At 46.8% G+C, this 26,872-nt stretch overlaps 1 protein-coding gene across 3 annotated transcripts in view; it reads right to left on the reverse strand.

The window, feature by feature from the left end:
* Positions 1-7,326: 7,326 nt before the first annotated feature.
* exoc3l1 (exocyst complex component 3-like 1) overlaps positions 7,327-26,872 on the reverse strand; it is a 104,170-nt gene continuing 84,624 nt past the window's right edge. For 2 of the 3 annotated variants that reach the window (XM_072547665.1, XM_072547666.1), the window contains 5 exons: positions 26,156-26,306; positions 24,226-24,348; positions 21,920-22,075; positions 20,267-20,391; positions 7,327-11,673 (listed from right to left, as the gene is read on the reverse strand). In XM_072547665.1, coding sequence (XP_072403766.1) covers positions 11,487-11,673; positions 20,267-20,391; positions 21,920-22,075; positions 24,226-24,348; positions 26,156-26,306 — 742 coding nt within the window. In that variant the 3' untranslated portion in view covers positions 7,327-11,486. The remainder of the gene's footprint in view (positions 11,674-20,266; positions 20,392-21,919; positions 22,076-24,225; positions 24,349-26,155; positions 26,307-26,872) is intronic. The other variant, XM_072547667.1, reaches the window with a different exon arrangement.

The following is a 26,872-nucleotide window of genomic DNA, read 5'->3' on the forward strand; positions in this document are numbered from 1 at the left end:
TGTGAGGGTATGGAGGTGTCAGGGGGACTGTGAGGATATGGAGGTGTTGTGGAGGACTGAGAGGATGTGGAGGTGTTCTGAGGAAATGAGAGGGAATGGGGTGTCATGGACGACTGAGAGGGAATGGGATGTCTTAGGGGACTCAGAGGGTATGGAGGTGTCCTGGGGGACTGTGAGGGTATGGAGGTGTCCTGGGGGACTGTGAGGGTATGGAGGTGTCCTGGAGGACTGTGAGGGTTTGGAGGTGTCCTGGGGGACTGTGAGGGTTTGGAGGTGTCCTGGGGGACTGTGAGGGTTTGGAGGTGTCCTGGAGGACTGAGAGGATATGGAGGTGTTCTGAGGAAATGAGAGGGAATGGGGTGTCATGGACGACTGAGAGGGAATGGGATGTCTTAGGGGACTCAGAGGGTATGGAGGTGTCCTGGAGGACTGTGAGGGTTTGGAGGTGTCCTGGGGGACTGTGAGGGTTTGGAGGTGTCATGGAGGACTGTGAGGGTTTGGAGGTGTCCTGGGGGACTGTGAGGGTTTGGAGGTGTCATGGAGGACTGTGAGGGTATGGAGGTGTCCTGGAGGACTGTGAGGGTTTGGAGGTGTCCTGGGGGACTGTGAGGGTTTGGAGGTGTCATGGAGGACTGTGAGGGTTTGGAGGTGTCATGGAGGACTGTGAGGGTATGGAGTTGTCCTGGAGGACTGTGAGGGTATGGAGGTGTCATGGAGGACTGTGAGGGTATGGAGGTGTCCTGGAGGACTGTGAGGGTTTGGAGGTGTCCTGGGGGACTGTGAGGGTTTGGAGGTGTCATGGAGGACTGTGAGGGTATGGAGGTGTCCTGGAGGACTGTGAGGGTTTGGAGGTGTCCTGGAGGACTGTGAGGGTATGGAGGTGTCCTGGGGGACTGTGAGGGTTTGGAGGTGTCATGGAGGACTGTGAGGGTATGGAGGTGTCCTGGGGGACTGTGAGGGTTTGGAGGTGTCCTGGGGGACTGTGAGGGTTTGGAGGTGTCCTGGGGGACTGTGAGGGTTTGGAGGTGTCCTGGGGGACTGTGAGGGTTTGGAGGTGTCCTGGGGGACTGTGAGGGTTTGGAGGTGTCCTGGGGGACTGTGAGGGTTTGGAGGTGTCCTGGGGGACTGTGAGGGTTTGGAGGTGTCATGGAGGACTGTGAGGGTTTGGAGGTGTCATGGAGGACTGTGAGGGTATGGAGGTGTCCTGGGGGACTGTGAGCATGTGGAGGTGTCCTGGGGGATTGTGAGAATATGGAGGTGTCCTGGGGGATTGTGAGGGTATGAAGGTTTCATGGAGGACTGTGAGGGTATGGAGGTGTCCTGGAGGACTGTGAGGGTATGGAGGTGTCCTGGGGGATTGTGAGGGTTTGGAGGTGTCCTGGGGGACTGTGAGGGTTTGGAGGTGTCCTGGGGGACTGTGAGGGTATGAAGGTGTCATGGAGGACTGAGAGGGGTGGAAATGTCATGGGGGAATGGAAGAGTCTGGAAGTACAATGCATGTAAGAGAGAGCATTGAAGTTGGATGAGAGATGAGGGCTAGAGGACCTTACAGCCCTTCATAAAACTCAACCAGTAACTCAGAGAAGCGATTGAATCCTTCTAACCACCCTGCCTCACCCACCTCAAAGGCGGTCTCCTAATTGCCTTTGGAAGAGACAAGTCTGACTCGATCACAAGCGCCCTGAGTGAAAACTGTGTATATGGCCATTGTATCCATGGAGATAGGCCTTGGATGTGGTGATTCCCCAGATCAAACCCACACTCCCCCAGAACCTCCCCCCCACTGCCCCCACCCCTCAACATGATGGTAAAAATCCAGGCCAGAGTGTCTAACTGCAGCTTTATTCCTTCTTTTCAGCATTCCCTTCATTCTCACTACTCGTTTGTGGAGATCCAGCCTCTGCCACTCTTGGCTGTTGAATAATTGATTCCCCCTTTTCAACATCTGCCTGAGGACCTTTTATCTCACAAAGCAGTTTGATGCTCAGTTTACCCCAGTCCCCACAGAGTCCCTCTGCCAGTTCTCTCCCCTTCCCATCTCGATGTCCTCTGGCTTCACAGAGCAGCACCGTCAGATCATGTTGGACTTGTTCCTGAAGGTCGACCAATTACCATTTGCTAGTATGGCATTTGATCAAGATAAAGGTGGTCACGTGACAGTTGGTCATGTCATTTTTGCCGATTGTTTACAAGTGCTTTGGCATTTACCTTGGTTGACTCACCTGACACCCTCAAGGGCTGAAGAAACCTTTTGCCCTTTGATTCTGCAGATCGCAAACATTTCCCTAATGCGGTCATTTATAAATCAAAAGAAAGGTGAAAAGTAAAGGGAGAGAGATTTAAGGAGACGATGGAGGTGCCTTGAGGCGATTGTTCCTTCAATGAAATTCCCAGGATTCCTTGGTGAGTTGGCAGCCATATTTTGAGATCTAATGGGGAACGGTCTGTGTCTCAGGCTTTTTAGCCGTGGTACATTTAAGGACGGCACACTCTCGAACTTCCTAAATGCCTTATGAGGAACACACATGGTGAATGAAGGCACCTCCGAGTGAAATATGATGTACAGTGCCAAAAATGTTCCAGCTCTTGCATTTTAAGTAATTTCCAATGTATTGCACTCAGCTTATGGACATTTTCTAGTCAATCATTTATAAGACATCCCTGGAGCAGATGGGGCTTGAATCCCAGGTCTTCTGGCCCGAATGTAGGGACACTACCACAAAGCCACAAAATCTCCATGGAATGGATTTTACAAATATTAAGACAATTGCCAATGTACTGATGGACCAAAATATACAAACATAAAAAGCAGGTGCAGGAGGAGGCCATTCGGCCCTTCGAGCCTGCACCACCATTCAATATGATTGGGGCTGATCATGCAACCTCTGTATCCCATTCCCACTTTCTCTCCACACCCCTGGATCCCTTTAGCCACAAGGGCCAAGCCCAGCTCCATCTTGAATATATCTCATGAACTGACCCCAGCAGCTTCCTGTGGGAGTGAATCCCACAGGTTCACGACTCTCTGGGTGAAGAAATTCTTCCTCCTCTCAGTCCTGAATGGCTCACCCCTTATCCTTAGACTGCGACCCTTAGTTCTGGACTTCCCCAACATCGGGAACGTTCTTCCCGTGTCGAGCCTGTCCAGTCCCATCAGGGTTTTATATGTTTCTATGAAGACACCCTCCCCCTCCAAACCCGAAATTCTTCTAAATGTCTGAGTACAAGCCCAGTCGATCTAGCCGATCTTCATGCCAGTCCTGCCATCCTGGGAATCAGGCTGGTGAACCTTTGCTGGACTCCCTCAATAAGCAAAGATGTCCTTCCCCAGAGTAGGAGACCAAAACTGTACACCAGAGTCGGATGGGGAGGGGGTGCAGGTTAACCTTAATTGCAAATTCTCTAATATTCAGGTTGAAAAGCTTTGTAACATGTTTGTGACAAATTTCATGAGTGGGTATGTTGGGAAAAGGTTGCGTAGTTTGAGTCTTCAGTTCACCACCTCCTCTTGAACTTTGCCTGCTTCGGTGTTCAGGGTCCCAGATGCTTCTTCTATGACAGACAGCACTCCTGTGAGTTTGTCTGAATCGAGCAGTGGTTTTCATCTGGGGAGCACACTTAGACAAGGCGAAAGAGCCTGTGGACCACCCACTGCTCTGACATCTCTGCCAGCGACCAACCCCCCCCCCCCCCCGCCATGTTTGTTTACCGCCACACAAGCAAAACATTGGAATTAAGGGGACGATCCAAAAACAAATGCAGTTCCTGTCTCCAACCTCTGAGGTTACAACTCAGACCCCCCACACACACAGACATACTTACACTCACAAATGCATGTACCTCCTCTCTCACACAAACACATATACACAATACACACACAATATACACGCGAACACAATTCTCTCACACACACACACACCATGCAGATGCAAACACACAAGGGCTGAATCCAAACAAATCCTGCAGTCACACAGACACAGACAGACGCACCTTTGCACATGCACTGACACTAGGTCACATTGTTGTCCAGCAGCATAGTCATAGAGATGTACAGCATAGAAACAGACACTTCGGTCCAACTCGGTAAAAACAATGACTGCAGATGCTGGAAGCCAGATTCTGGATTAGTGGTGCTGGAAGAGCACAGCAGTTCAGGCAGCATCCAACGAGCAGCGAAATCGACGTTTCGGGCAAAAGCCCTTCATCAGGAATAAAGGCAGTGAGCCTGAAGCATGGAGAGATAAGCTAGAGGAGGGTGGGGGGTGGGTAGAAAGTAGCATAGAGTACAATAGGTGAGTGGGGGAGGGGATGAAGGTGATAGGTCAGGGAGGAGAGGGTGGAGTGATAGGTGGAAAATGAGATAGGAAGGTTGGACAAGTCCGGACAAGTCATGGGGACAGTGCTGAGCTGGACATATGAAACTAGGATGAGGTGGGGGAAGGGGAAATGAGGAAACTGTAGAAGTCCACATTGATGCCCTGGGGTTGGAGTGTTCCGAGGCGGAAGATGAGACATTCTTCCTCCAGGCGTCTGGTGGTGAGGGAGCGGTGGTGAAGGAGGCCCAGGACCTCCATGTCCTCGGCAGAGTGGGAGGGGGAGTTGAAATGTTGGGCCATGGGGCGGTTTGGTTGATTGGTGCGGGTGTCCCGGAGATGTTCCCTAAAGCGCTCTGCTAGGAGGCGCCCAGTCTCCCCAATGTAGAGGAGACCGCATTGGGAGCAACGGATACAATAAATGATATTAGTGCATGTGCAAGTAAAACTTTGATGGATGTGGAAGGCTCCTTTAGGGCCTTGGATAGAGGTGAGGGAGGAGATGTGGGCACAGGTTTTTGCAGTTCCTGCGGTGGCAGGGGAAAGTGCCAGGATGGGAGGGTGGGTTGTAGGGGGGAATGGACCTAACCAGGTAGTCACGATCATGCTGACCAGATATCCTAAACTAATCTAGTCTCATTTGCCAGCACGTGGCCCACACCCCTTTAAACACTTCCTATTCATGTACCCACCCAGATGCCTTGTAAATGCTGTAATTGTACCAGCCTTCACCACCTCCTCTTGCACCACCCCCTGCTTGAAAAGGTTGCCCCTCAGGTCCCTTTTAAAAATTTCCCCTCTCACCCTAAATCTATGCATTCGGTTTTGAACTCCACTACATTGGGGAAAAAAATTTTGGTACTTTAAAAAGAAGTCAAAAAATGCCTTTGAAAGTATATGGCTAATAAAATGAAGAAATTTCCGAAACCAACAAATCATTAGAGAGGGTGTAGAAGAGATTTAATGATATGTTTCGGGGATGAAGAACCACTGTTACCCAGATCGGTTTGACAAATTGGGACTGTTGTCCTCGAAGTGGAGATCTGAGGGAAGTTCTCAAAATTATGCATTGATCTAAAGAAATATTCAAACTCATGAAAGGATCAAGAGGACACAGACTACATTTACAATAAAAGCAAGCTCACAGTACAGTGGGATCTTGATCAGATTGGCCAATGGGCTGAGGAGTGGCAGATTGGGTTTAATTTAGATGCTGCATTTTGGAAAGTCAAATCAGGATAGGGCTTATACACTTAATGGTGAGGTCCTGGGTAGAGTTGCTGAACAAAGAGATCTTGGAGTGCAGGTTCATCGTTCCTTGTAGTGGAATCATAGGTAGATAGGATAGTGAAGAAGGCATTTGGGATGCTTGCCCTTATTAATCAGTGCATTGAGTATAGGAGTTGAAAGGTCATGTTGCAGCTGTACAGGACATTGGATAGGTCACTTTTGGAATATTGCATGCAATTCTGGTCTTCCTGCGATTGGAAGGATGTTGTGAAACTTGAAAGGGTTCAGAAAAGGTTTAAGGATGGTGCAAAGGTTGGAGGGTTTGTGCTACAGGGAAAGGCTGAGTATGCTGGGGTTATTGTGATAGTGCTGCCCTTTTAACAAGGTTATATTGTCCTTGGTGTTTTTCAAGATGGGGTCATAAAGGCAGAGGTTCGGATCTGTCTGGAAATGGCGACTTGAAAATAATCGAGGAGGAGTGGCCAGTTCTCCCAGTTCAGGTTTTTCTAGTTTGGTTTAGTTTTAGCAAGCAGTCGAAAACTGCTCGGAACCTAGAGAGGCAGCTAAAGAGAAAAGAGGTTCCATGCTTCAACAGGTGCTTCTTACCTGAACTTTCTCTCTGACATCTCTGCTGCCTGTGTTTAAATGTACCTTTTGCCAAGCGGTGTATTTATGGGACGTTACGACAATTGGAACAGCTACGTTAATTGCGATAGAGTTGGTTCTGTTATCAAATAAATTAGGTTATCCTAAATTCTGTTTTCTTTTGTTTGCGCTTAAACCCTGGTGTATAAATGAGTTCTGTCGTGCTTGAAGCAGAGTGGTTTGAGCAGCTGCATCACTCCTGAATATCCATTCCACATCTTTAAACACAAAAAAAGTTAGTGTTTGGGCTACCCTCTTAAAATGTTTGGAGGGAGTTGGGCCTTGTCCATCATATTATTTTCCCTGGAGTTTTGGAGGCTGAGGGGGTGACCTTCTAGAGGTTTATAAAATCATGAGGGGGATAGATAGGATGAATGGACAAGGTCTTTTCCCCAGGGTGGGGGAGTCCAAAACTAGAGGGTATGGATTTAAGATAAGATGGGAAAGATTTGAAAGGGAACCAAGGGGCAACTTGTTCACACAGAGGGTGGTGCATGTTTGGAATGAGCTGCCAGAGGATGTGGTGGAGGCTGGTACAATTACAACATTTAAAAGGCATCCGAATGGGTACATGAGTAGGAAGGGTTTAGAAGGACCTGGGCCAAATGCTGGCAAATGGGCCTAGATTAATTTAGGATATCTGGTTAGCATGGATGAGTTAGACCGAATGGTCTGTTTCTGTGCTATACATCTCTATCAATCAATGACTGTATGACAGAAGCGGATTTGTCAGTAGTTAAGTTCTGGAACGCACTGATTGGGAGTGTGGTGGAGGCAGGTTCAATCAAAGTATTCAAAAGGCAATGGTTTGTAAAGGGGAAATGTGCATGGTTTAGGGAGAAGGCAGGAGAGTGGAACCAAGAGCAAGTTTCCTCTCCCTGGCAAAAGAGGTGACGAGAAAGGGAAATAATTGGGAGAGGTAGCTCCAGGCAGAAAGAAACCAACCCTCTACTACCATCTCAGCAAATAAGTTCCAGCTGAGAAGTTCCACAGATGTCACTCTGATTCTCCTAATAATTGAATTAGAAATCTCACTATCATAAACATGATCGTGTCCTTTTGCAGAATATATGAGGCAGGCAATGACGAGCCAAGCCTGTTCCCTTCGATCTGTTAGAAACCAGTCACACTCTGAGAGTCCCAGTCCATTCTGCTTTTATTTCAGGCAGTAGTAGACAGACACTGGAGGTCAGTCAGAGGGCCCCCTGAGCTGAAGGTTTACACCAGTTGACCAGGTATTCCCGGATTGTGGAAAAGTCGAATGAGGAAGTCAGCCTGTCAGAGTCTGCTGCCTGTGATCATTCGAAAGCACTTTCTGAGGTTAGGGATGAGCTGCCGTTAGACAGAGCACTGACTTCATTTGGATTCTTGGAGAATGTAAGTAGAAAACTGGGGATAAGATTCTCAATAGCTGCTGAGGACTTGATGGGCTCCTATGATATAATGAATGGGGTAATAACACTGACAATCTGGTAGCTGGCTCACCAACACCTGAACTGCTCGAATTCAACAAGCTTACAAAATAGGCTTTGGACAACCGTAGGAGGCATACAGTCCATGACAAGATTTGATTGTACATGCTTGGTCGAAAAAAAAATGGCACTCTTGCATAGAGAGTCCTGATTCGGTTTCAGGATGTCTTGTGCAAAATACCTAGTGTGGTTCACCTGATAGGTCCGAACCTCGGGTTCATGAACCTGAAAGTGCATTTCCTGTGACTAACTCTGGACTACACCAGCTCTGGCTTTGCTGGTGGCCTCTGAGTCAGTGGGTTGTGTGCTTAAACATTATTCTGAGGTTTACGCACAAACTCCTGGCTGACACTTCAGTGAGAGCTGAAGGACTGCCACACTGTTGAAGGTACCACCTCTGGATGAAATATTATACTGGGACTCAAGGATGGTTGTCAGAATTCCCATGGTAGCACCTCAAGGAAGACCATGAGAGGCTGTCCTGGTGCTTTGGCCAGTTTTAATACTTCCACTAAAGCAGACAATCTAGTCACTGTCACATTGCACAGTAATGGGAGCTTGCTGTGTGCAAATTGGCTGCTGCATTTCCTTCATAACCTGAGTAAACACATTTCAAAAGAGGACTTCATTGTAAAACCCTTTTGGAGAAACCTGAGATCGATTAAGGTGTTGTACAAATGCAAGTCATTCTTCCTCAACTGATTGTCATTTCAATTGGGAAAGTTGACCTTGGTATTCTACATGCAGGTCTTGAGTGTTAACAAATGGGGTGGCACAGTGGCTCAGTGATTAGCACTGCTGCCTCACAGCACCGGGGACCTGGGTTCGATTCCAGCCTCAGGTGACTGTCTGTGTGGAGTTTGCACATTCTCCCCGTGTCTATGTGGGTTCCCTCCCACATCCCAAAGATGTGCAGGTCGGGTTAATTGGAAATGCTATAGTGCCCAGGGATGTGCAGGCTAGGTGAAACAGTTACGAGAAATGCAGAGTCTGGGTGGGATGCTTTTCTGAGGGTCAGTGTAGACATAATGGGCAGAATGGCCTCTATCTGCATTGTAAGGATTCTATGACTCATTCCATCAGCTGAACCAGTCAGTTCACCAACATCCCCGCTGCCTGAAGATGGCTCTTCTGAAGAAAGGTCACTGGACCCGAAAAGTTAACCGTGCTTTCTCTCCACAGACGTTGCCTGACCTATTGGAGTTTTTCCAGCAATTTCTGACTGCTTCCCCCATCAGTTGATTCAGCAATATGGCTGGGTGCAGGTGAATGCAGAGACACAAGAGGGCAGCGATTCGGCAAACACTCAAGCAGGGGCCACTTTCGTGTTACAACTACATCGGTAACAGTTGAGGAACTACATGGAAACAGAGCTCACTGTGGCTAAGAACTGGGAAGAAGTGACAAATGAGCCCTGACTGGAGTGTGCGATTTTCAGAGCACATTAAGTATGAGAAAGGCTGGTCTGTCAGTGAAGACACTGCTGTTATCCTGCTCGAAAATAGAAGGTGGGTAGTGAATTGCTTGAACGATTCATTCAATTCTTTTATAGGCCAAAGATGGGATTGTATTGGAGTTGGAGTTTAAAGAGGGGTCTATTCAATCCCCTGTGATTCCCATGTCCCTTGGACGCACATGGACGGGGCTCTGGGTTTTGATGCATAGGGTGGTCTAGCGAGTTTTGAGAAGATTTGTAGCTCAGGTTGAGGTTCTGGATTTAAGTTTGCTCGCTGAGATGAGCATCGTTTTCAGATGTTTCGTCACCATACTAGGTAACATTATCAGTAAGCCTCTGGCGAAGCGCTGATGGTATGGCCCACTTTTTATTTATGTGGTTAGGTTTCCTTGGGTTGGTGATGTCATTTCTTTTTCTCAGAGGTGGTAAATGGGATCCAAGTCAATGTGTTTGGTGATAGAGTTTCGGTTGGAATGCCATGCTTCTTGGAATTCTCATGTGTATCTCTGTTTGGCTTGTCCTAGGATGGATGGGTTGTCCCAGTTGAAGTGGTGTCCTTCCTCATCTATATATGAGGATACTAGTGAGAGTGGGTCATGCCATTTTGTGGCTAGTTGATGCTCATGTATCCTGGTGGTTAGTTTTTTCATTAGTGCGGTCTACTCAATGAAATCCGTTGGGAGGCCTTGTCTGAATTAACATTCCATTTATTGATATCCAAGTCCATGCCATCAGCTTTTTCAATGTAATCCCCCTGCTCAGGCAGTCAATTTGTTGTTCCTGTAAGATGGTGTTGGGGGTGTGGCGCGGTTAGTGAGGTCTATCACCTGATACAGGCCAAAGCCTCTAATTATAGTTAAAATCCTGAGTTGCTCACTCATTGTGAGGATTCGAGGGAACGCCAGGGTGGTAAACCAGGGGGCCACTTCCCATATTCAGTGTTTGGCCTGAAGGGGTGGGCTTGGGAGTACTGCCAAGGGAGCATTCACAGCTTGGGCCTAGTTGAAATCTGGTCAGTCCAGTTACATTCCCCGAAAGGGCATCCTATGGAAACTCGCTAACCCTGGACCGGTGACAAAATGGGACTCCATATCATGGGGTGAAAAGGTGGGAGGGCAGGGCGAGGGTGTCCCAGTCTTGCAAAGGCCCATCCGGCACACCCCCACTCCATAACCCACAACCACCTTTCCTAGTTCCATGGGAATTTATTCCCGCAAGTTCCCCTGGTCGTTTCTTTGTTTCGCAGCAGTCACTAGGGTCCACCCACAATTCCTCAAAATTTCAATCAGCTTCCTGACCTACGGTTCAAGGCAGGCACTCTTCAGTCCACCTGAGGGAAGGGGCCTTCAAAAACAGCTCCCAGGGTTGAGGGGAGATATGGTGGCTTCGTGAGAATACCACTAGGAATCAGAGACTAATGCTCTGGGGAACATGGGTACAAATTAACACAGGGGAGCTGATGGAATTTAAACGCAGTTAATAATTCTGGAATATAATCCTGGCAACCATGAAACAATCAGCGATTATTACAAAATACCCATCTGGTTCACTGATGTCCTTTAAGGAAGGAAATCTGCCACCTTTCCCAGTCGGGACTATATTTAACTCCAGCAATGGCTCTCTGAAGTGGCCAAGTTCGAGGGTGATTAAGAATGTGCGATAAATTTCTGGCCTTGCCAGCGAGGCGCATATCCCATGAAAGCGTAAATAGTTTAGCAATTTGAGGCTGCGTGGGAGGATTGCAACCTCTAAATTCCCTTGGGCAGGAAATCCAGTGTTGAGAACAAACTGCTGAAAGATGGATGTGACATTTATGAGCTATCTTCAGCTTGGTGAGCATTCCCTGCTCTCCCAGGAGCGAGCTGGTGTTTTGAATTTGGTCTGGTAGCATGGGGACGGATAATCCCCTAGTGTTTCACCCAAATGCTCTGGCCACGGCTCTTGGTGGCATTTTCAGCTAGGAAGTCAAGTGTGACTCTTCATTGATATTCACATATCTTCTCTTTCCTATAGAGGACACAAAGTCTAGCAAACAGTACCAGGAATTTTGACTCTGATTGGGACGGGAAGCTGACAGGAACATGTGTTGTTCCTGTAAATATGAGAGATAATTGTAGATCTGGGTGAGGACAGGCCGGGGGGAGTGAGATCAAAGGCTTGAACACCAGGGGCTCACTAACCTTGACAGCAACATGGTCTGCTGACAGAACTTGGATACCTTCCCCTAGACTAGCCTCCAGTCTCCATCGCACGGTCGGACTGTGAAGGACTGGCTCACATTGGCAAGCGTCAGGTGACCTCTTAGTCCACCCTGAGGCCCACAGTGAGATGCGAGGAGGTGGGTGGAGGTGGGGTGAGGGGAGAGGAGAGCTAGCCGCATTTGACAGCGGGCAGGCAGAAGGGGAGAACAGGAGTGGGCACCAGGATCTCGGAGAAGATGGGCTGGTAGTCTTCGGGGGCAGGCTGGGAGCTCTGCTCCAACATCTCCAGCACCGTCCCACGCACGTCTTTGGACACATCGCCCCGAATATCCAGCAGGGCCGAAACATGCTCATCACTGGCAAAAGAAGACCAGGAGATTGCCTTGTTATTCAAGAATGGAAACAAGTCATTGAGTCACACAGATGCACAGCACAGAAACAGACCCTTTGGTTCAACTCATCCATGCCGACCAGATATCCTGTATTAATCTGTTCCCATTTGCCAGCATTTGGCCCATATCCTTCTAAACCCTTCCTATTCATGTACACATCCAGATGCCAGTATTATCTACCAGTGGTGATTTCATTGTTATCATTCATCAAGATGTGGAGATGCCAGTGTTGGACTGGGATGGACAAAGTTAAAAATCACACAATGCCAGATTATAATCCAACAGGTTTATTTGGAAGCACTAGCTTTTGGAGTGCTGCTCCTTCATCAGGTAGCTGTGGAGTAGGATCATAAGACACAGTGTCATGCAACTGAAATGATGTATTGAACAAAACTAGATTGCTGTTAAGTCTTTCATCTTTTAGAATGGGTTGCTGGTTTCGATTTATTAATATGTAAATCCCAGAACTTCTTTCAAGTCACATTCCTGAGACAACTTAAGGTTTTATAAAACAAAGGGTGACATCTCAGTTCAGACAATGCATTAAAGGTGTGAGGTTAGAGTCTGTATGTAAACTAATCTTGATTCAGACTGGTTCTGTTTCCAAAGTAGGAATTTATAAAATGTCACATGGATTGACTGCCTGCATTGACTGTCTGTAGATTGTGTGCTTTTTGAGTAAAATAGATTGTATCTGCAATTATAATTCTACAAATGCAAATTCACCCCATAGACGTATGTGTGTCTGCGTGCATATGAGGGAGAGAGAGAGAGTGTTTGTGTGTATGGGAGAGAGAATGCATGTGTGCATTTGACTGTGTGTGTGTGAGAGTGTGTGTTTGCATGTGTGCGTACTTGGTAGTGTGTGCATGAGTGTGACGGAATATTAACCTGTGAGAGGGTGTGTGTGTGGGTGTGTGAGGGGAATGTCTGTGTGTGTGTTTGAGAGAGAGTGTGTGTATGAGAGAGGGTCTGCATGAATGTGTGTGTATGTAAGCGTGTGTGTGTGTGTGTGTATGTGTGTGTGAGGATGGACTCAACCAGGACCTTGGGTTCATGTCACACTACAGGCGACCCCACTACACTATACTCTCTCTCTCACACACACAAACTCCTACATACCCACACACATAAACCCTCACACTCACACCCAAGCACACCCTCTCACAAGCTTACACTCCATCATACCCACGTACCAGGTACGCAGACACACAAACACATACTCTCACATGCACACACACTCACATACTCACATGCACGCACTCACACTCACCCACAAACGCAAAAACACACACACACGCACACTCTCTCCCTCACATGCACGCAGACACACATATACATCTATGGGGTGAATTTGCATTTGCAGAATTGTAATTGCAGATACATTGTGTTTTTTCTCAAGTCCAAGTAACATGTTATAAATTCCAACTTTGGAAATAGAACCAGTCTACTCAAGATTGGAATACAGGCACACCCCAACCTGATACCTTTCATGCATTGTCTGAGCTGGGATGTCACCTTTTTTTTTATAAAACCTTAAGTTGTCTTGGAAATGTGACTTGAAAGAATTTCTGGGATTTACACATTAATGAACTGAAACCGGCAACCCATTCTGAAAGATGAAAGACTTAACAGCAATCTAGGTTTGTTCAATATATTGTATCAGTTGCACGACACCATGATCTTGTGTTATAAATTCTGTGTCTTATGATCCTGACCCACTAGCTACCTGACGGAGTAGTGCTCCTAAAGCTAATATATTCCAAATACACCTGTTGGTCTATAACCTGGTGTTGTGTGATCTTTAAGCTTGTCCACCCAGTCCAAAACCGGCACTTCCTCATCATGGTATGGTTACAGTCACAAAAGGACCATTCACAACACAGCCTGTCAGACTATTAATAAAAACCCATCGGGTTTGCTAATGTCCTTTAGGAAAGGAAATCTGCCATCCTTACCCCGTCTGGCCTACGCGTGACTCCAGACCCACAGCAATTACTACTTCTAACTGCCCTCTGGGTATTTTCTCTTTATTCACAGGATGTGGGCATCTCTGGTTAGGCCAATGTTTATTTACCCTGCTTAATTAGGGATGAGAATTAAATACCGGCATGGCGAGCAGTGCCCATGTTCTATGAAGAAATAAATATTTTTTTAAAAATCAGCCTGAAAATTCATTCACTATTCTTCACGGGTAGATTGACAGACACAATCAGTATTTCAATACGGGGGTATCCAAAATTATTGATGGGGAGAAATTGTTTGCGGTTCCAAGGGTAAAAAGCAGCAGAATCAGAGAATTACAATTGCAAAAGGAGAAATCTATTGTTCTGAACAGGAATTGTACTGGACTCGAAACATTAACTCTGTGTTTCTCCACAGATGCTGCCAGACCTGATTAGATTAGATTAGATTCTCTACAGTGTGGAAACAGGCCCTTCAGCCCAACTAGTCCACACTGACCCCCTCCAAAGAGTAACCCACCCAGACCCATTCCCCCTAACTAATGCACCTAACTCTACAATTTAGCATGACCAATTCACCTGACCTGCACATCTTTGGACTGTGGGAGGAAACCGGAGCACCCGGAGGAAACTCACGCAGACACAGGGAGAGTGTGCAAACTCCACACAGACAGTCGCCTGAGGCTGGAACCTGCTGAGCTTCTCTAGCATTCATTGAGAAATATGTTCATTTGAGAAATCTGGTGTTCTGTTGGAGGCTTAGGGCAGTGGGACTATTTGGCAAGTCTTTCAAAGGGCCAGAACGGGTAATGACGGGCCAAATCACCTCCTTTTTGTGCTGCAAAATTCTGAATCGACTTCAAGAGAAGAGGGTGTGCCTTGTTGCTCCTTCCCCTTTGACCTTTCTTCCTCCCAGCTCCCTGACCTCACCCTTTTCCCTGCTAAGTACTTGCTTAAGAAGTGTTAACATTAGTGGGCGGCACGGTGGCACAGTGGTTAGCACTGCTGCCTCAGTGCCAGAGACCTGGGTTCAATTCCTGCCTCAGGTGACTCTCTGTGTGGAGTTTACACATTCTCCCTGTGTCTGCGTGGGTTTCCTCCCACAGTCCAAAGATGTGCAGGTCAGGTGAATTGGCCATGCTAAATTGCCCGTAGTGTTAGGTAAGGGGTAAATGTAGGAGTATGGGTCTGGGTGGTATGCGGGTCAGTGTGGACTTGTTGGGCTGAAGGGCCTGTTTCCACACTGTATCTAATCTAATTTCTCACATCTTGCCAATTCTGATGAAAGCTTAGGAATTATAGAAGAGTTACAGGATGGAAGGAGGGCATTAGGCCCATTGCATCTGTGCTGGCCCTCTGCAGGAGCAATTGTGCTTTTTCAACCTCTTTTCTGCAAATGATCGAAACCCCTTTGAAAAACCTTGACTGACCCCACTTGCACTGTCCTCTCAGGTAATGCCTCCCAGACTCTAACCACTCACTGTGTGAGAAAGATCTGCTTCATGTTGTCCTCGCTTCTGTTGACAATAATTGTAAACCTCTGCTCCCCCAATGCTTCCATCAATGGGGACTGTTTCTCCTTCCCAACGCTCTGCAACATGTGTCCATCCACCCTACCCATTGAGTCTCTCCAGCACTTTTTGTTTAAATTGTTCACATTTGCAGTCTCTCGCTGCTTGGTGTTCCCAGGGGGCTGTCACTTTAATGGATTAGACTCCACAACCACCTGATGAAGGCGCAGCGCTCCGAAAGGTAGTGCTTTCAAATAAACCTGTTGGACTAAAACCCCTGGTGTGTTTTTAACTTTAATGGGAGTGGACGTGCAAAAGAAGCTCTGGAGTTGTGTGGTCTCCGTAGTCTGGCTGGATGGGGTGGGGGGGGTTAATCTCTGTCCCACACTCTCTGATTTTCTGGGTGGTTTAAACGGATGCACGATAAACCATTTCCCCAGAGACCTGTGGTGCTCAGAGAGTACCAGCCCAGCCAGCTGTGGAGTCTGACTTTAAATTGTATTCAGACGCGCCTGCCCCCAGGCTGCTCTACTCCTCACTGTGAGGGTACATCACTGCAACCTAGTGGCGGGGTTGAATACAACTCCCACACAGAAGGTTCAGCACCAAGGACTTCATTTGTATGGTGCATGTTGCGCAGCAAATAGAATCACTAAAGGTCAGAAAGAAGCCATCAATTCTGCACTGACCCTCCGAACAGCACCTGAACCAGCCCTCCACCCTACTCCCACATTCACCATGGGCAATCCACCCTCACCTACACATCCTTGGACACCACAGACCAATTTACCACGGCCAATCCACCCTAACCTGCACATCCTTGGACACCACAGACCAATTTACCATGGCCAATCCACCCTAACCTACACATCCCTGAACACTATGGCACAATTTACCATGGCCAATCCACCCTAACCTACACATCCCTGGGCACTACAGGACAATTTACCATGGCCAATCTACCCTAACCTGCACATCCTGGACACCACAGGACAATTTACCATGGCCAATCCACCCTAACCTACACATTCATGAACACCACAGGACATTTACCATGGCCAATCCACCCTAACTTACATATCCCTGGACACTACAGGACAATTTACCATGGCCAATCTACCCTAACCTACATATCCCTGGACATTACAGGACAATTTACTATGGCCAATCCACCCTAAAGTACACATCCCTGGAGACCACAGGACAATTTACCATGGCCAATCCACCCTAAAGTACACATCCCTGAACACCACAGGACAATTTACCATGGCCAATCCACCCTAACCTACACATCCCTGGGCACTATGGGCCAAATTACTATGGCCAATCCACCTAACCTACACATTCCTGGACACTGCAGAACAATTTACCATGGCCAATCCACCCTAACCTACACATTCCTGGACACTACAGACCAATTTACCATGGCCAATCCACCCTAACCTACACATCCCTGAATACCACAGGACAATACAGCATGGCCAATCCACCCTAACCTACACATTCCTTGACACTACAGGACAATTTATCATGTCCAATCCACCCTAACTTACATATCCCTGGACACTACAGGACAATTTACCATGGCCAATCTACCCTAACGTACACATTTATGGATACCACAGGACAATTTACCATGGCCAATCTACCCTCACCTACACATCTATGGATACCACAGGACAATTTACCATGGCCAATCCACCCTAACTTACTCATCCCTGGACACTACAGGACAATGTACCATGGCCAATCTACCCTAACCTACACATCCCTGGACAAACAGGACAATTTACCATGGCCAATCCACCCTAACTTACTCATCCCTGGACACTACAGGACAATGTACCATGGCCAATCTACCCTAACCGACACATCCCTGGACAAACAGGACAATTTACCATGGCCAATCCACCCTAATCTACACATCCCTGGACACCATAGGACAATTTATCATGGCCAATCCACCCTAACCTACACAGTCCTGGACACTACAGGACAATTTACCAGGGCCAACCCACCTAAACTATGCACAGGACAATTTAGCATCACCAATCCAACCACCTAAATTACACATTTTTGGACAGTGGGAGGAAACCCACACAGACACAGGGAGAAAAAGCAAACTCCACACAGACAGTCACCCAAGACTGAAATTGAACCCTGGTCCCAGGCGCTGTGAGGTGTCAGCGCTAACCACTGAGTCACTGCACCACTCTAACTGTCCCAAGGTGATTCACAACAGCACTCTAGAAGAAAATAATCAAGCTCCATAAAGAGGAGTCAGGTCAGGTGACGAAAGGCTTGGTAAAAGAGTGCCTTAAAGGGGGAAAGTGAAGAGGAGAATGAAGGATATGTGTTGGGGGGTACCTGCAGAGCTGATGGCCTGGCCACTGACAGCACAGCAGGTAGAATGATGAACATCGAGGATTCCAACAGGCCAGTCTAGAGCAGTACGGACAATTGGGAGGGATATGGAAATCACTGAGGTAGGAAAGGGTAAGGCCATGGGTGAGGATTGGAAAACCAAGACTCTGCTTGACTGGGAGCCAGTGTAGATGAGTGAGCTCAGGGACGATGGGGGATGGGACTGGCCGCGAGTGAAGGCACAGACATCAGGATTTTGGAAGATGCTAAGTTGACGAGATGTGGAAGAACAGCCTTGGAAGAGTTGAGACGTGAAAGAGGTTTCAGCAGCAGATGAGCTGAGTCTGGGCAAAATCTGAAGACGCTACAGAGCTGGACCATAACCAATTGCTTCCCAAAACACAGAAATGTCTGCTCTCCAATACTGGGTATAATTGGATGATTTAGGAACAGTGGTGAACTTTGAGAGGGCTGGTGGGGAAGTGGAACTGGGCACCATTAGCCTTAGAGTAAAAACCAAATCTGATGACGCTGATAAGGGTCAGCACAGACTGGTCGGACTGAAGGGTCTGTTTCCATGCTGTATGACTCTGTGTCTCTACGACTCTGTGTCAATGAGGAATAGAAGACCAAAGATCGATTTTTGATGAATACCAGAGGTAACAGTGCAGGAGTGGGAAGAGAAACCATTGTCGGCAATTCTCTGGCTATCATTAGAGGGTGGTGTGATCGATGGCGTCAAAGAATTTAGACAAGTCAAGAGGATGAGGAGGCTATGTTCACTTTGCTGTGAAAAACAGAAAGGTAGAGTATTATTTAAATCATGATATATTGGCAAACGTGGTGTTACAAAAAGGTTGGAGGGTCATAGAGTCATAGAGATGTACAGCACAGTAACAGATCCTTCGGTCCAACTTGTCCATGCTGACTCGATATCCCAAACTAATCCAGTCCCATTTACCAGCACCCGGCCCACATTCCTCTAACCCCTTCCTATTCATATACCCATCTAGATGTCTTTTAAATGCTGTAATTGTACCAGCCTCCACCACTTCCTCTGACAGCTCACTCCATACACGTACCACCCTCTGCGTGAAAACATTGCCCCTTAGGTCCCTTTTAAATGTCCCCCCTCTCAACCTAAACCTAAGACCTCTAGCTTTGGACTCCCCTACCCTGGGGAACTATTCCTCCTGTCCATTCCCCTCACAATTTAATAAAGTTCTATAAAGTCACCCCTCAGCCTCCAAAACTCCAGGGAAAACAGCCCCAACCTGTTCAGCCTCTCCCTATCCTTGCAAATCTTTTCAGAACCCTTGCAAGTTTAACCACATCTTTCCTAAAGTAAAATTTGAATGCATAACTTCAAAATTGGCTTAACCAATGTCCTGTACAGCTGTAACATGACCTCCCAACTCCTATAGAGTCATAGTCATGGAGATACACAGCATGGAAACAGACCCTTTGGTCCAACTTGTCCATGCCGACCAGATATCCTAATATTTGGGCCATATCCCAAGTATTTGGGCCATATTCCTCTAAACCCTTCCTATTAATATACCCATCCAGATGCTTTTGAAATGCTGTAATTGTCCCAGCCTCCACCACTACCTCTAGAGACAAAAAAAGCTGCAGAGGCTGGATTCCAAGTAGACACTCACAGCAAGTTTACCAATCGCCTTCTTTATTACCCTGTCTACCTGCACCTCCACTTTCAAGGATCTGTGAACCTGCAAGGTCTCTTTGTTCAGCAACACTCCCCAGGACCATACCATTAAGTATATAGGGCCTGCCCATCTTCTCAACGCAGCTCTAGATAAGCTGTCCCTTGTTATGAGGCTGTGACAGACTAAGTCCACCCTCTTCAGCCATACTGTAATGACTCAAAAAGGCCAAAGATCAACTTCCCCAGGGCGACGAGGGATAACAGCTTAAAAATGTGTTGCTGGAAAAACGCAGCAGGTCAGGCAGCATCAAAGGAGAAGGAGAATCGACGTTTCGGGCATGAGCCCTTCTTCAGGCTTATGCCCGAAACGTCGATTCTCCTGCTCCTTGGATGCTGCCTGACCTCCTGCGCTTTTCCAGCAACACATTTTTAAGCTCTGATCTCCAGCATCTGCAGTCCTCGCTTTCTCCTAACGAGGGATAGCATTTACAGGGAGAGGGACTTGAGGGTGACAATGGTAGATTTAGGTGATAACAGGTGGGACGAATCTTAAGTAGAACGTAAACACCAGCATGGACAAGCTGGGCTGAATGGCCAGTTCCGGTGCCACATACCCAACGTAATTCCATTAGAACAAATACTGGACCTGTCAGCACCACCCACAGAGGTAGAGTGAGTATTTAACACACTCCCTTTCATCTGTTTTAGTCAGGGAGGAAGGACTGCCTTTCTATTGGGAATGTTTCCCTGTTTGCTCAAAATACTGAACAAAATATCCCTCACAGAGTGAGGGCTATCATGGCTGCAGATAACAGCAGCTCTTCACTTTAATCACTCACAACACAGAAGAAGCTCCACCAGCCCCCACTGGTTGTATACATCTGTCCCACACTCCCAGCCAATAAGCCACATTGGCTTAGGAGTGCACACGTCAAATAGTATTGGGATCCAAACGAGCAGTACAACATCATCGATCCCAGCAGTCCCTCTGTTGGAGGTGGATCAGTTGGGCCGGGCTGAGGCACTTGGATATATCCTGGAAGAAGAGTTACCTGATGTCGGGATAATTGGCTACAAGGCAGGAGACCTCCAGGCTGAGGAGGGAAGTATCCTTCAGTTTCACAAGCTCCGATACAGAAGTAATCACACTGGTGAGGTGATCAGGTTCTTCCAGTCCCTGTAGGGAGGAAAGGGATCGAACCATTCACTGGAAGGGGGATAGTGTAATGTCAAGCTCACTCCATGCACTGTCCGCAGCTGTGACCAGAGGAAGGCTGAACCTTTTGGGTGTCTCAGTGTTTGTGTAAACTGGATCTAAATGTGTGTGTATATATGTGTGTGTGAGTGCTTCTGTATGTGCGTGTGTTTGTGTGGGTGTGTGTGAGAGAGTGTGTGAGAGAGAGTGTGGGTGTGTGTTTGTGTGTGTGAAAGTGTGTGTGTTTGTACGTGTGAGAGAGAGTCGGTGTGTGTTTGTGTGTGAGAGTGTATGTGTTTGTGTGTGTGTGCACATACGTGTGTGTGAATGTGTATATGTATGTGTGTCTGTGTGTATATGTGTAAACATGTTTACCTGTGTACATGTATCTTTGTAAACATGGTCATAGATATGGGTATGTGGTTATAGATATGGGTATGTGTTTATAGATATAGGTATGTGGTCATAGATATGGTTATGTGGTTATAGATATGGGTATGTGGTCATGGATATGGGTATGTATTTATAGATATGGGTATGTGGTTGCTTATCTTTGTGTTTGTATGCACTATATGTCTTGTGAAGTATATATGTCTGAATGTCTCTGTGCTAATGTTCGAATGCAATCTTTGCGTGCCTACATGTGTCTGTTTGCATATTTATGTCAGTCTGCAGTTGCTTGTGATTGTCTGTGTGACTATATGTATGTCTCTGTGTGTGCCTGTATTTCTATGTATCCCTGTGTACATGCATGTACAGTACCTTGTAAGAACATGTTTATGATTTTACATTACTTTTGTTTTCAGCAAAATGAAAACTAATGATTTTAATTTCAGTTAAGCACTCTGTCCTTGCTCCTCAATCATGCTGAAAATATTATAGCATTATAAACTTCAGGACCAAGATAGGCCCATATAAAAATATAAGTTACATGAAGAAATATTGAGGTTGAGGTATTATGGTGGATAGGTACGGTACAGCCTTTTCACCACACTAGGGGGCAGTATAAGGCCAAACTTTCAGCTTGGTGAAAGTCAAAGATTGGAGTTGACAGTATGAAAACTTTCATCGATTTGACAACTGTGTGGCCACAAAACATCAGAGTGGCATGACACCCTTCAGGAATGGAACCAGGAAAGGATGTGTTGGAATAGTCATTATGAAAGTAAAAATAGAGATTGAGACTGATGCTGCCTTCGAGACGAGCTGGGTTGGTTAGGCTTGGGGAAACCACCTTCATAGCTCCATGTCAATGTTCCCTCTACGCTGTGTGTGGGTACGTAGCTGTGCAGGGAACAAACATGTTTGGCGCATCCAGCTGCCCCTTTAAGATGAGCCCACATATAGTCAGGCAACAATCTTGAAGGGACTGGGTATTGTAACTAATGTGTAATGAGGAAGAATTAGAGGGCTGCGCCTCATTGATATCTAGAGTTGTCAGTGCTGTGGTGCTCGGTCGTTTAAAATCAAAGTTTTCTCAGTAACAACTGATCAAAATATTAGGACTCACCAGATTGCAGAAGAGTTTGTGCAGTTTCTCTGCATCACGGGCCATTCTGTCTGACAGCCTCTCTCGTTCCGTGGGGTTTTTGCAGACAATCTTCCTCAGCACCAGCGTGCGGACGTAATCAATGATTACCAGACGGAGGCCTTCAGACAGCATGAACTACGGAGTCAGCAAACACACAGAGCGAGGTTACACCTTGTGCCTGACCAGGTAACGGCCTACACACTGGGGGATGTACTAAAACCTGGGACAGCTGCTGCTGCTGTACCATTGTAAGCCAATCTCTTTCAGGTCTAATATCACAAGGGTCTAGGTGCTACCCCTTCAGCCCGTGGGCTTGGCAAGGAATGTACATTATAGATACCCTATTTGGGCTGGCACGGTGGCTCAGCACTGCTGCCTCCCAGTGCCAGGGACCCGGGTTTGATTCTTGCCTCAGGTGACTGTCTGTGTGAAGTTTGCACGTTCTCCCCGTGTCTGCATGGGTTTCCTCTAGGTGCTCTGGTTTCCTCCCACAGTCCAAAGGTGTGAAGGTTAGGTGAACTGGCCATGATAAATTGCGCATTGTGTTCAGGGATGTACAGTCTCGGTGGATTAGCTAGGGCAATAGGTCAGGTTGGGATACTCTTCAGAGGGTCGGTGTGGACTTGTTGGGCCAAATAGCCTGTTTCCACACTGAAGGGATCCTATTGCAATTATATTGAGGCACCTCCACTCCCAGAGATTTTTCATTGTACCTTCTGCACTCTTCAGTTTGAAATATCTTGAATTTTACTGTTACAAATTTTAAGAACAAAGTATGTTTTTGGAAAATGAAACAGTGGGCTTCATATTTTCAGGCCTGATTCTCCCTCTTTAAGGTTTATTCATCACCTGTTTAATATTCCCTCCCTCCTGACCCTTGCATGTTTTCTGGAAATACTTTGTGTAAATCACATGGGTCCAATAGTACGATACTCAATTCTCAGTTTGTGTGGAGTCGGCAGGGTGGTCACAGAGCCTCAGAGTGCCTGCGGTACAGCTGAGTGAATGGAAAGCATTAAAAAACAGAGCCCAGATTATTCGGGCCACCTCTTCAGTTCAAGTAGTCATAGAGTCACTGAATCATAGACCTGTATAGCATGAAACAGACTCTTCAATCCAACTTCTCCATGCTGACCAGATATCCTAAATTAATCTACTCCCATTTGCCAGAATTTGGCCCATATCCCTTTCTATTCACGTACCCATCCAGGTGCCTTTTAAATGTTGTAATTGTACCAGCCTCCACCACTTCCTCTGGCAGCTCATTCCATACATGCACCACCCTCTGTGTGAAAAAGTTACCCTCAAGTCCATTTTTAAATCTTTCCCCTCTCACCTTAAACCTACGCTCTCTAGTATTGGATTTCCCTACCCCAGGGAAAAGACCTTTATATTGTGTGTGTGTGTGTGTGTGTGTGTAAAGCAATTGAAGCATATTTGTGTTCACTTGTGCTTTTCTGAGCAGCAGAGCCTTTATAAGCGCGAGCGAATGTGTGCCCACAGCAGTACATGAGCCGAAGTGTAGTTGTATGAGTATATACAGGTGTAGGTGTACAGGTGTATACAAGTGGGAGTGTGTTGGATTATTCTTGCCTGGAGTGGGTACCTGTGGTAGTGCCCCTGAGGTGCTTTTCCTCACAAACCTTTGGAGTACAAGTCAGGAATATCTGAGAAATAACCTGACTTTTGCAGAACTTTCTCCTTCTGAATTACCCCTACAGTGTTGGGACTGAATAGAAAAGGCATTAAGATAATCTTTCACTGATAGCTCTTTGCCACAGACACTGACGATAATATTTTCCCTTTGAGCACCTTTGAGGAACATGAAAAAAAGGGGAAATTAAATGCTGATGTAGCAGCACATCTCTGCCAGTAGAGGATGCTATTGCACCGGGGTTACAGTTCACCCAAGGAGTCCAGGTTGCCATGGTAACATTAACATTGTAGTCTGGAGTTTTCTTTTCTATCTCAAAGAATGTCTCTCACTTTCTCCTTCTGTTGTAAGATTTAACAAGTTGATGCTGTTTGGGCTACATTATGAACACTCTCTTTAACCATCGGTGTTCTGGAGTGGGATTTGAACCCAGACCTCCCAGGTCCAAGGCAGTGCCACTACCCAGTGCATTCCAGAAGTGGCCTGAGCAACAAACACTTGGGCCGATTGACAGGATCTTTGCTGTGGGCCCAACTTCTAATCTCTTGCAGGAGGCTGTATTATTTAGTTAAAGGAGATATGAAAGGAGGGGGAAAGGCAGTGAGTGAAATAAAAAAAGGTTGTTGCTCACCTGAAAGATGGGCTCCCTGATGTGGCCGAAGTGACCACAGTGTGTCTCCATGACAGTGCAGATAGAGTCGATAATATCAGAGCCACAGAACCAGGACGTAGACCACAGCTGGAGGAAGTGGGGCTGGAGGAAACATTCACAACAAGTTTAATATCTAACATTGTGCCAACTCTCATAAAGATTATTGAGATGAAAGAGCTCAAGATTGGGCAATGGAACACACTGCTATTTTCCGTAACCACGAACTGGAACAAACACTCCCAGGGCAAGGACAACAGGAGATTACATACAGGGAAGTGCTTCTTCAGTACTGTCCCCATCAAACAGGGACAGCATGGGGATAGATACAGAGTAAGGCTTCTTTTCTCATTTAAGATTAAAGCAACTTTGCCTGTAGGCTTTTAAGATGAATGTAAAGCTATATTTACTCCTCTGAAAGAAATGTAAAGCTCCCTTTAGCCTGTCCCCTTTCAAACACTTTCAAGACAGAGACAGCACAGGGGTAGGGATAGAGTTAAGCTCCCTTTACTCTTTAAAACCCTGAAGCAAAGCTCCCTCTATACAGTCCCAATCAAAAGCCCCCAAGACAGAGCCAGATACAGAGTAAAGCTCCCACCAGGTTGTCCCAGCAATGTTCCATTTGCCAAGTTCTGAAGAGTTTTCCCTTTACTTATTCCCAAAATTGCTCGGTCAGTATTTATTTAACAGTTAACAGTCAACCACGTTGCTGTCAGTCACATGTAGATTAGATTCGATTCCCTACAGTGTGGAAACAGGGCCTTTGGCCCAACAAGTCCACACCGACCCTCCGAAGAGCAACCCACCTAGACCCATTCCCCTAACTAATGCACCTAACACTACCAGCAATTTAGCATGGCCAATTCACCTAACCTGCACATCTTTGGATTGTGGGAGGAAACCAGAGCACCCGGAGAAAACCCACGCAGACACGGGGAGAATGTGCAAACTCCACACAGACAGTTGCCCGAGGTGGGAATTGAACCCTGATCCCTGGTGCTGTGAGGCAGCAGTGCTAACCACTGTGCCACCATATAGGCTAGACTAGATAAATTTGGCAGATTTCCTTCCCTGCAAAGCATTAGTGAACCAGATGGGTGTTTCCCAACAATTAGAAACAGTTTCATGGTCATCATTCCTGACTTTTAAAAATGGAATTTAAACTCCACAGTCTGTAACAATGGGATTTAGACCCAGGTCCCCAGTCCTAACCTGGTGAGTTTGGATTAATAATATGTTGATAATACCACTGGGCTAACAACCTTCCCTCTAACTCCATGAAACTAATTCCCACTCTATTCATTACCTAGGTCTCTCATGAGGGAGAATCAGTTTTGTACAACTTGTCTCCTGGCCAGTACTTGATTGACAAGGCCACAAGTCAATCCATGATGCATCAGGACAGGGGTTAGAACGAGGGAGGTGAGTGATCAGAGTGGTGGCACAATGCATTGATAGCACATCCTACACCCCCAGACTCTTCACTTGACCAGCAGATCGCAACTTCACCTCACCACAGTGAGGGGACCGAAAGGCTCGATATCAGACCTCTTCTGAAAATAACTGACAGCTTCTTTTAAATACAATTAAACCTTGAGATATGGGCTTCATCGGCAAGGCAGGGCTTTGCTTCATACAACTTTGTGGGTTGCCAAGCCCTTCAGTTGATGTTGATGAGGGACTCAAATCACAGGCTGGGTAAGAGGGCAAAAGGGAACCAGTTTGATTTTGACACCAACTTCAATTGATGATAAGCTTTCAAATGTCCTTGAACTCACAGTTCTCTGGATGATTGATCTGGATTGCTAACCGTGCGGCAGGAAACATTATGTTGCTGTATACAATAATTGAATTCTGGTTCTCTAACATCCAGCCCACCCCAATCCTCTCAGGTTCCTGTACAGTTCAGTACCTGGAGTTCTGACAGCATCTCATCTATCAGCAGCCTGCAGCCTTTTTTCATTGCTCGGTCCAAGGCCGTATCAATGGGTTGAGGTAACTTATTGCAGCCGTCGCCATGGGAACCCTGGTTGCCTTGCTGCTGCAGCCACTGGATGCATCTCCTGAGACACAAAGTAGGGATGGGAGGGAGAGGAGTCATGTAAACGTTGCAGCATCTGTCCATGTAGAATGAGGTTGGTCCCCACCCACTTCCTGATGTGGAGGAACAGCCTCCTGTGTTTTGTGTGTGAATGCTAATAGACCACTGATGGTATCCCAGCAGGACTATGGATGTTCGGTCATTGACTAATTACAAGACTGAGGTTCATCGGTTTTATATAAAGATAAAGAGCGGGGGGATAGTGTGAGAATGTGAGATGAGGTTGACATGAATGAGAGAGCAGATTTGAAGGGATGAATGGCCCACTCCAGTGTCGTTGCACCTGCAAAAGTACAGTGCAGTTGCGATCAGTGGTACGGGAGACTCAGACAATGTGTGACTTAGTTAGGAGAACTCTCACCTCTGAATCATAGGATTTAAGTCCCACTCCGTGGACAAACAGAACGGAAATAATTGCCGACACGCTAACACGGAACTGTGGGAGTGCGGTGTTGCTGGAGGAGCAGTGTTTCAGATGAGACATCAGACCGAGTTGCTATTTACCTGCTCAGATGGATATAGAAGATC

The sequence above is a fragment of the Chiloscyllium punctatum genome, chromosome 26, assembly GCF_047496795.1.
Source record: "Chiloscyllium punctatum isolate Juve2018m chromosome 26, sChiPun1.3, whole genome shotgun sequence".
NCBI classification, from domain to species: domain Eukaryota; kingdom Metazoa; phylum Chordata; class Chondrichthyes; order Orectolobiformes; family Hemiscylliidae; genus Chiloscyllium; species Chiloscyllium punctatum.